Source organism: Lepisma saccharinum, unplaced genomic scaffold (genome assembly GCF_977018435.1).
Source record: "Lepisma saccharinum unplaced genomic scaffold, izLepSacc3.1 HAP1_SCAFFOLD_150, whole genome shotgun sequence".
NCBI lineage: Eukaryota > Metazoa > Arthropoda > Insecta > Zygentoma > Lepismatidae > Lepisma > Lepisma saccharinum.
Genome location: NW_028142959.1, coordinates 83,106 through 98,199, shown reverse-complemented (window position 1 = coordinate 98,199; position 15,094 = coordinate 83,106). Strand labels below are relative to the sequence as shown.

At 38.0% G+C, this 15,094-nt stretch overlaps 1 protein-coding gene across 2 annotated transcripts in view; it reads right to left on the bottom strand.

Moving 5' to 3' along the window:
- Positions 1 to 15,094, bottom strand: part of LOC145982360 (ATP-binding cassette sub-family C member 10-like) — a 101,968-nt gene that overhangs the window by 52,879 nt on the left and 33,995 nt on the right. For both annotated transcript variants that reach the window (XM_083115915.1, XM_083115916.1), the window contains exons 7-12: positions 13,340 to 13,488; positions 10,452 to 10,571; positions 7,827 to 8,027; positions 6,326 to 6,443; positions 3,264 to 3,357; positions 277 to 415 (exon numbers count right to left, since the gene is read on the bottom strand). In XM_083115915.1, the coding sequence (XP_082972041.1) occupies positions 277 to 415; positions 3,264 to 3,357; positions 6,326 to 6,443; positions 7,827 to 8,027; positions 10,452 to 10,571; positions 13,340 to 13,488 (821 nt within the window). The remainder of the gene's footprint in view (positions 1 to 276; positions 416 to 3,263; positions 3,358 to 6,325; positions 6,444 to 7,826; positions 8,028 to 10,451; positions 10,572 to 13,339; positions 13,489 to 15,094) is intronic.

The following is a 15,094-nucleotide window of genomic DNA, read 5'->3' as shown; positions in this document are numbered from 1 at the left end:
GAAAAAATGCAATAAAATGCAAAATAAAAAGTTTTCTGGTTCTAACTGAAGGGAAACAGACTACAATCAGGTTTAGCATTGTCTTAAAGGCACAGAATTATCATAACTTATCATAATAATGGCCTAGATTTTTCCTGATAATATTTTTACACTCCTTAAATTGTAAATTATGGAAAAAAATTCCAATACTGACACAGGTGATAATGAAAAATAATAACAAATTGCCTTAGATATTGCTTATAATTATAGGATGGTATGAAATACAAGTATGCCCACCTGATAAACTGCTCTAGCAAGAGCAACCCTTGCTTTCTGGCCACCACTTAGAGTCACCCCACTTTCCCCAACAGAAGTCAGGTCACCTCCCGGCAATGCTTTTATGTCTTCATCCAGGCAACATGCATCCAGTATGGCCCTAAAATTGGCAAATTGTTAATGCAAGCAATAAAACCAAAAAATAATAGTGAAAGGAAATTACAATTGTAGTAGCACCTGGATTTTATATTATTCAATATACATTTAATCTTCATGGTAGAGCAAAATGTCATACATTTTTTCTGGATTCAAATTTTTTTATCCTTGATCCCCTACAAACTGAAAAATCGAGGTTCTATTGTAGCAAAATTTAAAGAAAATTTCAGAAATTCCACTTCGTAAAATCTAACAGAATATACACGGTTATTCAAAATGATTGTCAGGATTTCAATATTTTTCTCTGGGCAGGTCATGAAACATTTGGCATTTTTGACCAGATTAAGTGATGGAGACACTCTCAAAGTTTCCTTTCATAATAGGCAATGTCCTGTAGTTTTGATTTGATTGAATTGGTGTTTCAAGTCCACTTTATGTACAGTAAGGCTAATCAGGACTGGACCGACCACGTTAGAAAGGCTTTCCAACGGAGTCCTCGAAAAAGTGGGAAGTTGGCATACCACACCCAAAAGTGTGACGTATTTTGTGGAAGCAACTAATTAAGCCATACAATGTTTTAAGCTATAACACCCAATGAACACAATCGAACAAAAACTTTCTGAGAAGTGTATTGGACAATGGTAAATTTGATGAAATTAGAGTGCATAGAGTAAATACAAGGTAACCAAAAAAATTTTGCCGTTTTTGATGTCGCATGGGGAGAAGTGATCACTAATACAGAAATATGTGTGCCACATGCTGTAAAAGTGGTTGGGGTGGAAGAGGGGACATTGACCTTGCCTAATACAGGCATGTTGTGCACTCACAGCAGTCATAGCTTGAGCAGTGGCGAGGAGAAATGGAGGTGTCGAAGCAGCTGGTTCAGGGTGTTCTGCTTTATGACTTGAAGTTGAGCTCGTCTGCAGCCAAATCAAGTCCCCGAATATGTCAAGCCTTTGGGGATAATGCTGTGAATGAACGCACCTGGGATTTCTGTCCCTTTGTGATAACCCCGCAGTGGGCAGCCACAGGTCCTGGATGATGAGGCCCTGAAGGTTGCCATAGAGGAGAACAGCAGCTTAACATGTGGTGAGCTTGCCAACTGCTTCCAGGTTTCCGATGAAAGAGTCAGATTGCACCTGCACTGCATAGGAAAAATGTTCAAGTTGAACAAGTGGATACCCTATACGCAGTCGAAAGCCAACAAGCAACGAGTGACAGCCTGTTTCTTGGCACTGCAACACACCCATATTCATATGACACTCCCAAGCATGCCAAACATTGGTTTTCAACACAGGACTCTGTGCCTCAAACCGCAAAGCCACCTCTACACCCATTCAAGATCATGCTCTAGTCGCCAAGTGGTGCACTACGAGCTGTTACCAATGGGCCAAACCATCAATTGGGACCTCTACTGACAGCAATTGGAACGTGTGTAACAGGCACTGAAGCAGAAGGAGCCAGCATTGGTTATTTGCAAGGGTGTACTGCTCCTTCACAACAATGTCAGGCTGTCTGTGGCGTGGGTGGTCAGGGATACCATACAACAACTTGGCTGGGAGACACTGTGCCATCCACCCTACTCCCTGGACCTTCCGCCAACAGATTATCACCTCTTTCATTTCCTGGACAACCACCTTCGTAGGAAATCCTTCGCAAATGAGGCAATACCACCAGGGCATGCACAGCTACAGGAATATTGATAAAAGATGCTGGATGCCGATGCAGGGTGGCCACTCTAGGACCATGTTAAACTCAAGTATAATTCCCGGTTTTCAAGGCAAACTTTCCAAAAATTCAAGGGTACAAGCAGGTGTTTTCTCTATTTCAAACTTATGTATTACAGTCTCTCACCACCCACACACAAATATATCAACAATATAAATGGTCTGTGCAATTCCAGGTATCCAAAAATTCTAATTCAATTCAATTGAGCAGTATATGTATTTAATTTAAGGTGCGGAGTTAACATTTGCCATTTCACACTCACACTAGACATGCATCTAAGAACAAAAGTCACAAATGTTACGGGATATAGTAATCTACGAAAAATTGTTATTTCTAAAATAATTTCAAATTTACCAAATCAACTTAAAGAAATCAACTTCAAGGTATTTTATCTTATAATAATCTTCTGTCTCTTAGATACAATTATACCTTGTTCTAAAAAGGACACTAACAAAGCAAACACATTAAGAAAATTCTCTTTTATTGTATTTTGCTCTTCCTTCCTCGATAAAAATAAAAGCAAAGCTGCGAAAAACTTGCCCCAGTATGTATGTATAAATTTAACGTAATTGTGATTTTTAAAAAGTTGAAATTTTTCACGTCTACGGAGAAAAATTCAAGCAGAATTCACGCATAATTCCCGGAGCGAATAATTCACACGTAATTCCTGGAATTCAAGGAATTCCTGGTGAGTAGCCACCCTGTGATGGGGATTACTTTGAGGACTAACGGCATGTGACATTTGCTCTACACCTTTTTGTTTCCGACGATCAAAAACAGCAAGAACTATTTTGGTTACCTTGTATTTTATTAGAGCTGACTCAGTGGTCACGCACGTTACCTGGTCCCAAAACGGAGTCCTGATATGCGCATAGGGGTTATTTGTGTCTCTGCATCAATTTCATCTCATAATCACTCATCCTCATCTTTACGATTTGCCAAAAGTGGCAGAAAAGTGATGCTAAATAACAAAAATGCAGATACTTAATTGCACCCATCAACATCATCAATTTAAATCCACACTTGTTACTTTAACTTTGATAGTAAATGGAAGTCCTGTTCAAAGGCCTCATACTGAACATTGTACAATTTGCAAATAATTTATGAATTAAGAAATTACTTACATGTATTTGTTGTGATCATAGTTCTTCCCAAAAAGAATATTGTCCCTCAAAGTTCCTCGCTGAATCCAAGGTTGTTGGGTTACAAAACCAAAACCTGAATAAAAGAAAGTTTTGAATTGTAACATACTGTGTGTGTTTGTGTGGGTAACCTTTCATTATCCTAACTACAGGGTGACAATTAATGAACTATATGAAATAAAACAGTAATAATTTCTGAACAGTTCACGTGATGACGTCCAAACTGCGTGGCTGGCCACAGGGCATGATGGGAATTCGTATGCGTATGCGCAAGCAATGTGTTGATGTCGGCCATTTGCAAGTGAAAATGTCCTGGAGGAGTATTTTGGGGGCCGCATTCTGGCTCTGGGGTACCCAGAGGCCACTGGAAGGGGGCTATGTTAAGGACAAGGTGTACAGAAATAACCCCAAAACCATTGCCGAGCTGAAAACTGCCATTCAGGAGGTCATCGACAGCATCGATACTTCAGCGGGTCATGCAGAATTTTGCTGTTCGTCTGCCCCACATCATTGCCAGAGATGGCAGACATATCGAACATGTCATAACCTAAATCCGAATGTCTGTAGTGCCGTTTACATGTGTAATACAGTTTGTGTACTATGTGGTTTGTCACTAATTTCCATCTAATTTCATATAGTTCATTAATTATCACCCTGTGTATATACTCTTTTTCATAGGTGCTAATAAAATCTAATGATCTCTTGTTTTAACAAATAAAGTATACAAATATGTTCATTAAGGTTTGGATTTTTGTATCTGGATAATGGATAATTTTCTAACTGCATTTCAAATATCCAAACATGCACATTATCTGGATACTTTAGAGTTTATCCATTTTAGAGACTCTTCGTGTAATCTTTATTCATCATGTTGTATTTCTACTGTACGGATTCTCCACATATTCTTTAAAGGTTTACTTTTTGGGGAGCAGGGCAAGAAAAAGCTCTGCATTTGCTCAATTCAAATTCGTCGATGACCTTACCGACCATCTCACAGCCGCCTCTAGTAATTACCTTCTTTTCGCAGATGACTGTAAGATTTTCAGAGAAATCTCCACTTCCAACAATACTCATCTTCTCCAGAATGACATAACAACGTTTTTTTCATGGTGCCTGACATGGAAACTTACATTAAATCCTGAAAAGTGTACTACTCTCACCATCTCTCTCAAAAAGAACCTGTTAAAGTCATCTTACTCCATCTTTGGCAATAACATCAAAGCAGTATCCTCTCATAAAGACCTAGGCATTGTTTTCAACCAGGCATGACAAAAAAGGCTATGCGTCTATTAGGTTTACTGTATCGTTTCACCGAAATTAGTGACATATCAGCCCTCACCTTGTACTTCAAATCATTCATCTCCCCAATAATAGAATACTGCTCTCCCATCTGGTCCATGGCATGTCCCACTCAGCTCTCCAGAATCGATTCTGTTCTTAACTTTTTCCTGGCTATAGTTTGTTACAGGGTTCCCTCATTATGCAATTTTCCAACACCACATCTCTTGCTAAACCTACAGACTCCCTATCAGCGCCGTTTACTGAATGATTTTAGGTATCTTTACAAAATTGTCAATGGCAAAATCCGTTGCAACATGCTCCTCCAGGAATTCCACTTTCGAGTGCCTATGCACTCAACACGCAACACAAATCTATTTTACACAAAAAAGCCTAGACTGGAAATTCAAAAAAGATCGCTCTTCCACAGACTTCCCACTCAATATAACGACCTCCCATCAAGTGCTGATGTATTTCCCACAAAGTATGCCTTTCGGTTAACTATCAGAACATATGTTACTAAATAATATTTAATTGTGCTATCTTGACTTATTTATATTAATATTTGTCTTATTTTGTTACTTTTATTTTTGTTCTTTTCATTGTTACTGATTTCAGTGTAAAATGGCTACGTGCTGTATCTGAAAGTTTCTCAATAAATACACATGCACTAAGTTTTCCAAAAGGTACAAATTGTTAAGGTACAGTTTAAAATATAGCATTCTCAGATAAGAATTACCTTAGTTTTTGCAGAGAAATTATATTTTGAATGTTTTTCCCTCAACTATATCTGCAATACTCAATGACTGTAACATGTTCCCCTTATGTTTCGTGCAATTTTAGGTAAAAAAAAAAAAAAAAAGTGATCCTACATTGGCATAAATATGGTGTTAACATTTATAAATATTCTGAACAACTTGAAATTGATACAATCAGGCCCGTACCCAGGGAAAGGGCCATGGAGGACATGGTTCCCCTCGAACCATGGAATATTTAAATGTGAGCCTATAAAAAGCTACGAAAATAACATTCACGATTTTTCAAATTTGTAAGTAATTAAATGTTGTTCTTGCATAAATGAATGTGTTTGTTGTGGAGAGAGGAAGGCTAACAGAAGTCTGCAGTCTGCGATATTGGGTACTTTTAGGTTTATAACCATTGATGCAAGGCTACCAGACGTCCGATTCACGATTTAGTCAGAACAGTCCATTACTTTTCATCCCTGTCCCGGCTTTCTTCGAACGGCAGTCATGATGCGAAAATATCTCATTAATTGTTTTGTTAACTCACATTTAGACATGTTCCTTATTGTAATAATAATTGCAAATAAGTAACATTTAATTTATAAATTATTATTTTCTAAACATAGAATTATCATGACTTTTCAATGGCGCTGGTATAAGAAAATCAAAGGAAATTTTAAAACATTATTAATTTGCGGAACACACAATAATTTGAACTATTTTGTAATCTCTCTCTCTCTCCCTACTTTATACACAGAAAGGCAATTGGGACTGGACCTACAGTTTAAAGTGGAACACACACACACACCCACACAAACATGCACACATATATAAATACATTTTCGGATCTGGCCCCTCCCTCAAGAAAATCCTGGGTATGGGCCTGGATACAATGTTCAAGTATGTATTAGTTCCAAGTAGTATTGACTCAGAACTAGTTTTAGCTTGCGATGACGTAAAATAGTGCATAGAATATATATTGATTGACCTCTTTCTTTGACATTAACTTTCATAATTCTTTACCTGAGTCTGTTTCTGAAACACACACGACTCCAGCTTCTTTGCCAACTTCAGCCAGTACAGCAGAGAGTAGAGTTGACTTCCCACAACCCACCTGGCCGATAACTCCTATAAACTGGCCCTGAAAAATGGGACGAAAGGAATACACTTAGCACTGAAATTACAGAAACATCCGAACTACCTTATACTACATTTAAAATTAGGGATAGAATGATATAACATTTTTACAAATATCATTAATGTTGAGATGTAAAATTTACTAATGCCTATAACTTAAAATGTGTTTTTCCTTCTTTCCTACCATCAGTTGTCTATTTCTTTCCAGTATAGAAAGCCAGTAAACGAGGCAATGGAATTCTGTACATTGACCATACATTATCCAATGAAAAGCCACTTGACAAACTGCTCTCAAAGAGATATTGCAATATGAGGTTTGTTTAGTATTAATAATTGTCTTTAGTAAGATCTTTTTTAATTTTCTTTTTTTAAAAATTAATGATTGTATATCACATTCATTTTTGTTTGTCGTCATTATTTCTCAAATATTCATATTAATTTTTTAAAATATATAAATTATCCAAGTTCCTCATACACTAGGCTGATATAATAACGCTGATTTAATCATGTACTTTTAAAAAATGGTAGTGGTGTTTCAGGTTTATTTATAAATTTGTAAAAAAAAATATATTTTACATTGAAGTGATACGTAGGTGTACCATTCCATCTCTCAAAACTGACAGACACTTCCTGTTTTTTTTCATCTGAAAGAGCTACAACAATGCTTTTGTGTTACAACGAGAAATGAATTTTAGGAATGCACACAGAAAAAAAATTCCTAGAACAATAAAAACATCTGTTGCATTGAAGGTAAATTAGGATGGTAGTAAGGGAAAGTATCTTTCCAGGAAAATGCAATTATTGCCTTCAGTAATACCTAAGATGAATATGACAGTAAAAATCTTTCAACAGCACATGACAGCAACACTTTACTGAAACACAACACAAAACAAATAAACAACATCATAAAAAAACATGTTAAAAATCTGCCTGGACTTTTGCCTCCATCTCGGAATGTTTTACTAATACTTGCTGAAATATTAATAGCCAAATATAGAAAAAAAAAATTCACACTTTCTGAAATGGCATTATCTAAAAAGCCCTTAATTGATTATATTTTAAAAATTGTACAAAATAAGAACTGCAGAACCAGAGTGGGCAATACTTTTGTTGTTTGTTTATAATTAATTGTTACATATTTGGTTGCATTACGGTTGAACATTCTGATAGTGCTTAAACAAGCATGGTCAAATTGTGCAAAATTGTTATACAGGTTTCAGTCTTACAATTTCCTAGATGGAAGCTGCAGGAAGGAAAGGGGGGCGGTAGCTTACAGAATATGAAAGAGTACCAAGTTCTGGAATGGTATCAGAAATGATTTAATTAGAACAGGCAGCTAAGATATGTTTAAATTGGGAAATACACTTGAAAAATGAAAAAAACCTACTTTCTGTACATGAAATTCAACATTTCTTAACTTGAACTCATAGTGCTCGGGCTGTACAGAAGCGTCTGTCTTCTCTGCATTGGATGCCGATCCTCCCCCAGGCCTTCCCCAGCTAAAAAGTCCACTCTTGAAGAATATTTCCAATGAAGACTCCTTAAGGGGCATGGCAGTGTAATATTTACTCAAATCCATATCAGGTAGCTAGAATGTAAATATTAAAAAAAGTGCCATGTTAATTTCATTATATTTTGACATGCACAGTTTATGTTCTACCCCAGAAACTATGATAGAGTATAAATTATTATATTAACAACAATAATATTATCAATAATTAGAAGGGGGGAAAAGCCACAACAATATTCATATTACGTATGATTCTTCAATACCAACAATTAACAATTCATGGTAAGGCATGATAAACATGCTTAAAGTATCATTGATTTATTTATTTTACTTTGCTTTGTTTTTCTGCCACTTTTGGCTAATCGTGAAGATGAAATTGATGAAGACACATTCACATACCCAGGCCAGGATTCAAATTTGGGACCCCTTGGTGTCAAGGTGCACTCTGCTAACCACTCTACCACAGAGGTTGGCTATTGTGTAAATAAAGTTTTGAATTTTCACGATGCTGTTTTTGTTGATTGTCCAATTAATTCTGAAGAACCAGGTGTGGCAGGTGGATGTTTATTGTGAGAAGGTCAACCGTGTGAAATATTCCTTTCTGTTTGCTATCATGATAGGGATGAACTATTGTTTAAATGCTGACCTCTGTATTTATATTTCATGATAGGTTATTCTCTCTACCTGTGCAAACAAATGCAAATCCTGTGCATTAACCTTTACAGACCCTGATCGGTCATATGCTGGCCGATGGCATTTTTGGCCACAGTCCCGATCGGTCATGTGCTGACCGATGGAACAGAACCTTTTCTCGTCGCCTTGCAACCCTGTTCATTTTCTACGCTCATGACTCGAAGTGCGTGGAACTTGAAACCAAGAATCGATATGCATAGACAGCGACACTGGTTCTCTTCAATTCCCTGGTGCTCTTCAACTCCCTAATGACGTCAGCAGCAGCTGCTAAGTTTACACCTCCTCTTTGACGGCGCAGTAAAAGAGGCATCGAATGACAAAGCTCACAAAAGTGAGTTGGTGCCATTGTAAATGCTTGTTTACACTGGTTGTTTACAATCTCATGCCTTGCAGGAAAGCGAGGTATGAGGAAATAGTTTGTTTATTGTTTTCCTTCTCAACATGAAGAAGCAGTTCATGGTCAAAAGTGTTTGCGGCGATAACTTTTCAGCAGGTGAAATGGACTTTGCACAATGCTTGCTTCAGAATACAACCACTCATTCTTCGGAAGGAAAAGGAAAGGGGGGGGGGGAGTAAGAGGTAGGATCCGGACTAAAAATAACTCTTGCACTTCATTGTGCATGTTGCCAACCCATGTCGAAAATAACTCATGCACTTCATTGTAAGTGTTGCCAACCCATGTCAAAAATAACTAATGCACTTCATTGTAAGTGTTGCCAACCCTTGCTTTTTTTCCTTCTTTCTTCAGATGGCAAAAGGCATTAGGAACAAAACAAATATTGAATTATAATGTAGACATGTGGTTGCAAATAGGACATAGAATTTGTTCCTGTCCCATGTCTCAACAGGGAGGGGGGTGGGGCAAAATTTTGTCTTTTCTTCTCTTTTTTTCAATTTTCACTAGGGATGGGCCGATATGAAATTTTGGTCGATACCGATAAAGTACCAATACAAAATTTACCGATACCGATAACCGATATTCTACAGATCCGATATAAAGTTAGAAATGGTCCTTGAAGAACCTGAAAGGTTCATTGCCCTCCTTAATAAATGTGTGTTTCAAGGCAACTGCAGTGCAAAAGAAGTTGCATATTTAGACATTTACTTTTTTAGAAAGTAGGGCATGGCGATTATCCATAAAAATTACATCAAAATGGCAGAATTTTGCACTAAATTATAAGATATTTATCAATATATCGGATCGGTAAAATAATTGGTAATTTTACCGATAAACCAATATGCCTATATTGGCCGATACCGATAGAGTACCGATTAATCGGTCCCATCCCTAATTTTCACATTTGAATCCACGAATAACAAAAAATACATACAGATAGCAACACTTCATCTTTTCTGTCAAAGTACATTTTATTCTTAGTAAAATGTTTCTTGTTTCACTAAATTATCTGCAATAGGAAGGAAGCTATAACAATTTTTACTAAACCTTACAAAACTCGTTTAAATGGCCTGGGACAGAGGTAAAAACTGCAGAAGCACCACGGGACTTTAAAGGTTTATACATTAACATTACTTAATAATTCATCCCTCGAAATTATATGCTGTCAATGTCCAAGCATAAAGCAGCTCTGCAGCTCACCTAACCTCTAATCGTTGGGTGGTCAAATCATGGTGCCCATCACACCATCTCCACCATAGCTCAGATTGAGATTATGTAGGACCCTACCTCCACACTCCTTTATGCATTTTCATGGCTCTGTTCACTACATTTATGGCAAATGAAAAATCATCATGAAATATGTATCATTTAAAAAATACATGTTGCTAATGTAAAGAAAATTCAAATTATACCTCAAGTAGCCTCTGAACTCTCTTTACTGACACCCAAGCTTCTATGAGCCCGTTGAGAACCCACGGGAATGTGTTGAGTGGAAATATCAGCATGTTGAGGAGTGCAATGCTTGTGAATACCTGTGAAAACAATAAATAAATATAGATTACACTAGAGTTGAAACCCTGCACAAAAAACAAAATTTGAAAATTTTAGAAGGAACATTAATTTATTCATGTTTTATTTATGACCATTTACAAAATCTGTACAGTAACCATATTCAGCAATTTTAAAACAATAGAGCTACCAAATTACCATATTTGCTGGCATACAAGATGCACTTCTTTCTTTTCAAAATGGGTCTGAAAAACATGGTGCATCTTCAATTTTCTCTGTTCTAAGTTAGATGATTTCCTTCAGTGATAAAGATCCTTCCTCAAAAATGTGTACAAAAAAGGGCAAATGCGATACTTGTTTCATTTTGTATTTGTCATACAAATAGATTTCAATGGTGGAACTCATGCATCCTGTAGTTACCACATTCATATACGAGGTGCATTCAAGTTGAAAGTCTTGTAATTCATTTCTGTAAAACTGCTTACAAAAGTAAGCTGAAACTAGTAACACTTCTCAATGTAGTTACTCTAAATATAAAGTTCCCTGTGCACACTGCATCATGCAATGAAGGTGCATATAGGGGGGATTTGGAGGTAGGGCCCCACACATTCTCGATCTTGGAGGTGATGTGATCAGCATCATGCACCAGTTACTCTGAAATTGTATACATTTTTTTCAGAATGCTGACACCATTACAGGATGGAACTGCAGTGACGGTGGTAAACTAGCAACCATAAAATGTAAGAAAAGTAGGGGTGTGCGAGATCCCGAAAAGTCAGGATCGGGAAAAAATTTACCATCCTGATCCTGACTTCAGGAAACATTTTCCCAACTTTTCGGGATCCTGAACAGTTGGGAAATTCCAAATGGTCATTAAAAAGTGACCAATTCTCAATGTTCTCTGTATTGTATCTGACACTTCTCGGAAATTGTTACTATCCATTACAGAAATGTAGAACACCATCACTTAAGGGAAAATTATATGTAGAATTCGAGATTTCCACAGTGTCGGGATATTTTTAACATTTCCCGCTTCGAAAATTTACCAATTTGGTCGGGAAATTGCAAATTTTTCCCATCCCGACCAAAACATATCTGTCCCGCACACCCCTAAAGAAAAATTTAAAAAAAACAACAATAAGTGCAAGGCCAGGTGAATAGGGAGCATTGTTGGGATTGAACAGCAGAGGTGTGACATTTCCTGGTTGTTTTTGTTGTTATGGAACCTATCTCGATGAGGCTTCCCATGTGTTCCAGACATCATGCACAATGGTGCACAAAATATCCTGTGAAACACCTCCCACCTTTACATGCAATCTCCTCAACAGTCAATCAGCAGTCCCCAAGTTACTCCAAATTACACAAAGAGAGATATAGGTAAACACAACAAATAAATAAATAAATAATAATTAATGTAAGCACACAAAATACAGAAGGTTGTTTCACGTTGATGGTAACGATTTCGATCACCAGGAAGCAGCACCTAGGCATAGCACAGAGCAGCCAGATCCAGTGGGACGAAAGTACTGTATGTTGACTTTCAAAGACGATGGTTGGTGTGTGAGTGAGTGTTTATATGGCACCGAAAATTCCAGTCTTTTGGGAGGGGTACATCTGTGCCCTTTCCGACGTTGGTTATAGTTATAGCCAGATAATTAAACAGTGCCACATGAAAGCATTCCATGTGTGAAAGAAGGGCATCAATGCAGTGTTGAATCGCCATAGAGTTTGCACTGTACCTGTTGATGGAACCAGTCAAAGTGGGCCTCGGAGATATCGGAAGCGCAAGCGTTCCTCCGATATTGTGCGGAAAGTGAGATCCTTGGTGCGATGTGAAAACCCTGCAACGCAAAGAGTGATTGCACAGGCAGTGCAATGTTTCCCTGCAACTGTGAATTGAATCATAGACCAAGATTTACAACTTGTGCGGAAGCACAAGGCTCAAGTTCATAAGCTGTGTGTCTCACATGTCCAGGAGAGGAAGACCAACAGTCGGAAGCTCTACGAACGCCATCTGGTAGGGGACCGCTGGAGGTATGTGGTGTCCCTGGATGAAGCATGGGTGTCTGTCGGGTTGTGATAAAAAAAGGGCCATCTACTATCGTCCACATGATGCAAGAGGTCGATCTGAGTGGGTACGTGAATGTGCTGAAAGTTTTCCACACGGGTTCATGGTTGTTGTTGGGTACTGCAATAACTGCAAACTTCCACTGCGCAGAGTGGAAATAAAGGCTAAAATAAATGCAGCCTATTACCAGACGAATATTATGGAGCCACTTTAGAGACATGAGATTCCTTCTCTCTATGGCAGCGACACATCTCGTGTTGTCATCCACCAGGACAAGGCTTCCAGTCATACGGCAAAGTCCACGCAGACATACATGAATCGGATGGCACGTGAAACGGGCATTCATGCAATCCCCTTTACAGACATGCCTGTGAAATCCCCCGATGCCTCTTAAATGGATTTTTGTGGGTTTCCGTTGTTGAAACGAGCCTTGGGAAGCAGACGGCCCCGCACAATTGAGGGTCTTTGGAAAGCTTGTCAGGAGGAATATGATCGTTTGGACCAATGTGTTCTTCAACGCAGTCTCCTCCAATGGAAACTCCGCTGCAGGGCCATTTCTGCAAGGCAGGAGTATCACGTGGAGCACCACCGCTCGTGACGTCACGGTTTTTCTTAAGGTGAGGTGGGTTCTAACTTTGTTACCATGGACGTGAAACGACCTTCTGTAAAATCAAGCAGCTTAAATAAAGAGCAAGAATGTACCAGTAGTGATCCAATACTTACACGTGCTGCAGTTAGTTTGTTACCAAGAAGTGAATAAGTAGTGAAGGTTAGAATGGATATGAGCACAGGCGTTGTGGCCCAGAAATAAACACACAAAGCATCAAGGTACTTCCTTCCTTTCAGATATTTCAATTCCAGCTCTCGCAACTCTGGAAAACGAAGGATTCGTAAACTGAAGAGTCCTACTGCAGCAGCTTATTATTTTATCTAATAATCAATACTTACCCCTTGGTTATTTTTAAATCTGAGCCGATACTAATATTGAAATATCATAATAATAATAACATGTGGCGCAACAGCCCATGAGGGGCATGCCTACCGACCGAATGCCAGCCTCACTCCCACTTGCCAAGGTGGGAGATCATCTAACCAGTTACGGAGTGACGTGTGTTTCGCACGACAAACCCGCAGTTGTTGTTGACGATAAACAAGATGTCAAGTCATGTTAAACATTCAAGGATGTACATTTCAAACCCAAAGACGTACATTTCAAACACTATTCATCTTACTGTGATTTAGGAAAATGTATATCACATATCACACGTCTATTACATTTTAGTATCTTAAATCCAATATTTGATTGATTGATTGATTGACTTGGTGTTTTAAGTTCACTTAGTCATAGTAAGGCTAATCACGACTGGACCTACAGTTTAAAGTGGGATCCAAACCACTACGTGCCTCCACCGGGTATCGAATTCGGGACCCCTTGATTACCAGGCAAGACAATACCACTTCACCATCCGGGAGCTAATATGTTCATAGATAAAAAAGGGGGCAAAATCAATGAGATTTATAAATGCATTTATTCAATTAGTATATTTCTATCTAAAGTGACATGTTGAATATTTTAATGTAAACCATGTAACCATGTACAAAATCAATGTTAAACACTTCACTAGCTACCTGATTTAACAAAAAATTTACATCAATTTATCAATACCGTAAGGCAAATAGTGTTCAAATATGTGTACGACAATTTCCAGAAGATTGATGTTCTTTTTGAACATGCTCTGAAATAGGTGCCTGTGAACATCAGGTTGAAATGTGGCATTGAAATCTAGTACACAGTGAACATCCCGGGAAACACTTCATGAGACCATTGATAACACTGTCTTATGCTTCCAAAGCTTCATTCTCATTGATGGGGTGCATGCTAAACTGACATAAACTCAAACTACTGGTTATTGTTACTGCAGAGCTTCTCTGCCACCTGGTGACGAAAATTTGTACTACTACTTTCTTGTCAGCATTCACTTCTCTACTGTCTCCATAGCCTTTCTACCAAGTTCCACTGCAATCCGATGCTTCAAATGAGCTCCAGGGAGCTCTGTATAGGGTAACCTTAATTGTTGCACCCAGTACAAGTATAAACAAGACAGATGCTCGAGAACGAATGCTAGTTGTGAATTTTGAAGTAAAGCATGGTCCACAGGAGACTTTAGTGCACTGAAGGAGCAGGGTGCATTCATATATCCTGCATTAAATTTTATTGTAGATAATTGACTTGTCTTCTACAGTAGCGTGCTAAGTAATCCGAACAAGATGCATACTTTCCAGGTATACAATAAGCTTAAAATACGTTGCAGTTTTATGCTTTAGTTTCACTTTTTTAAAAAATAACTGCACATTTTCTCTCGATAATGCCCTGTGCTATGAACAAGGATCCATTTTTACTCAATAGTTCATTGTTGAAGACCCGAAGTGGAGTCTATTGTTGAAGTATTTTGTTATCGTCGACAGACGAAGAGTCAG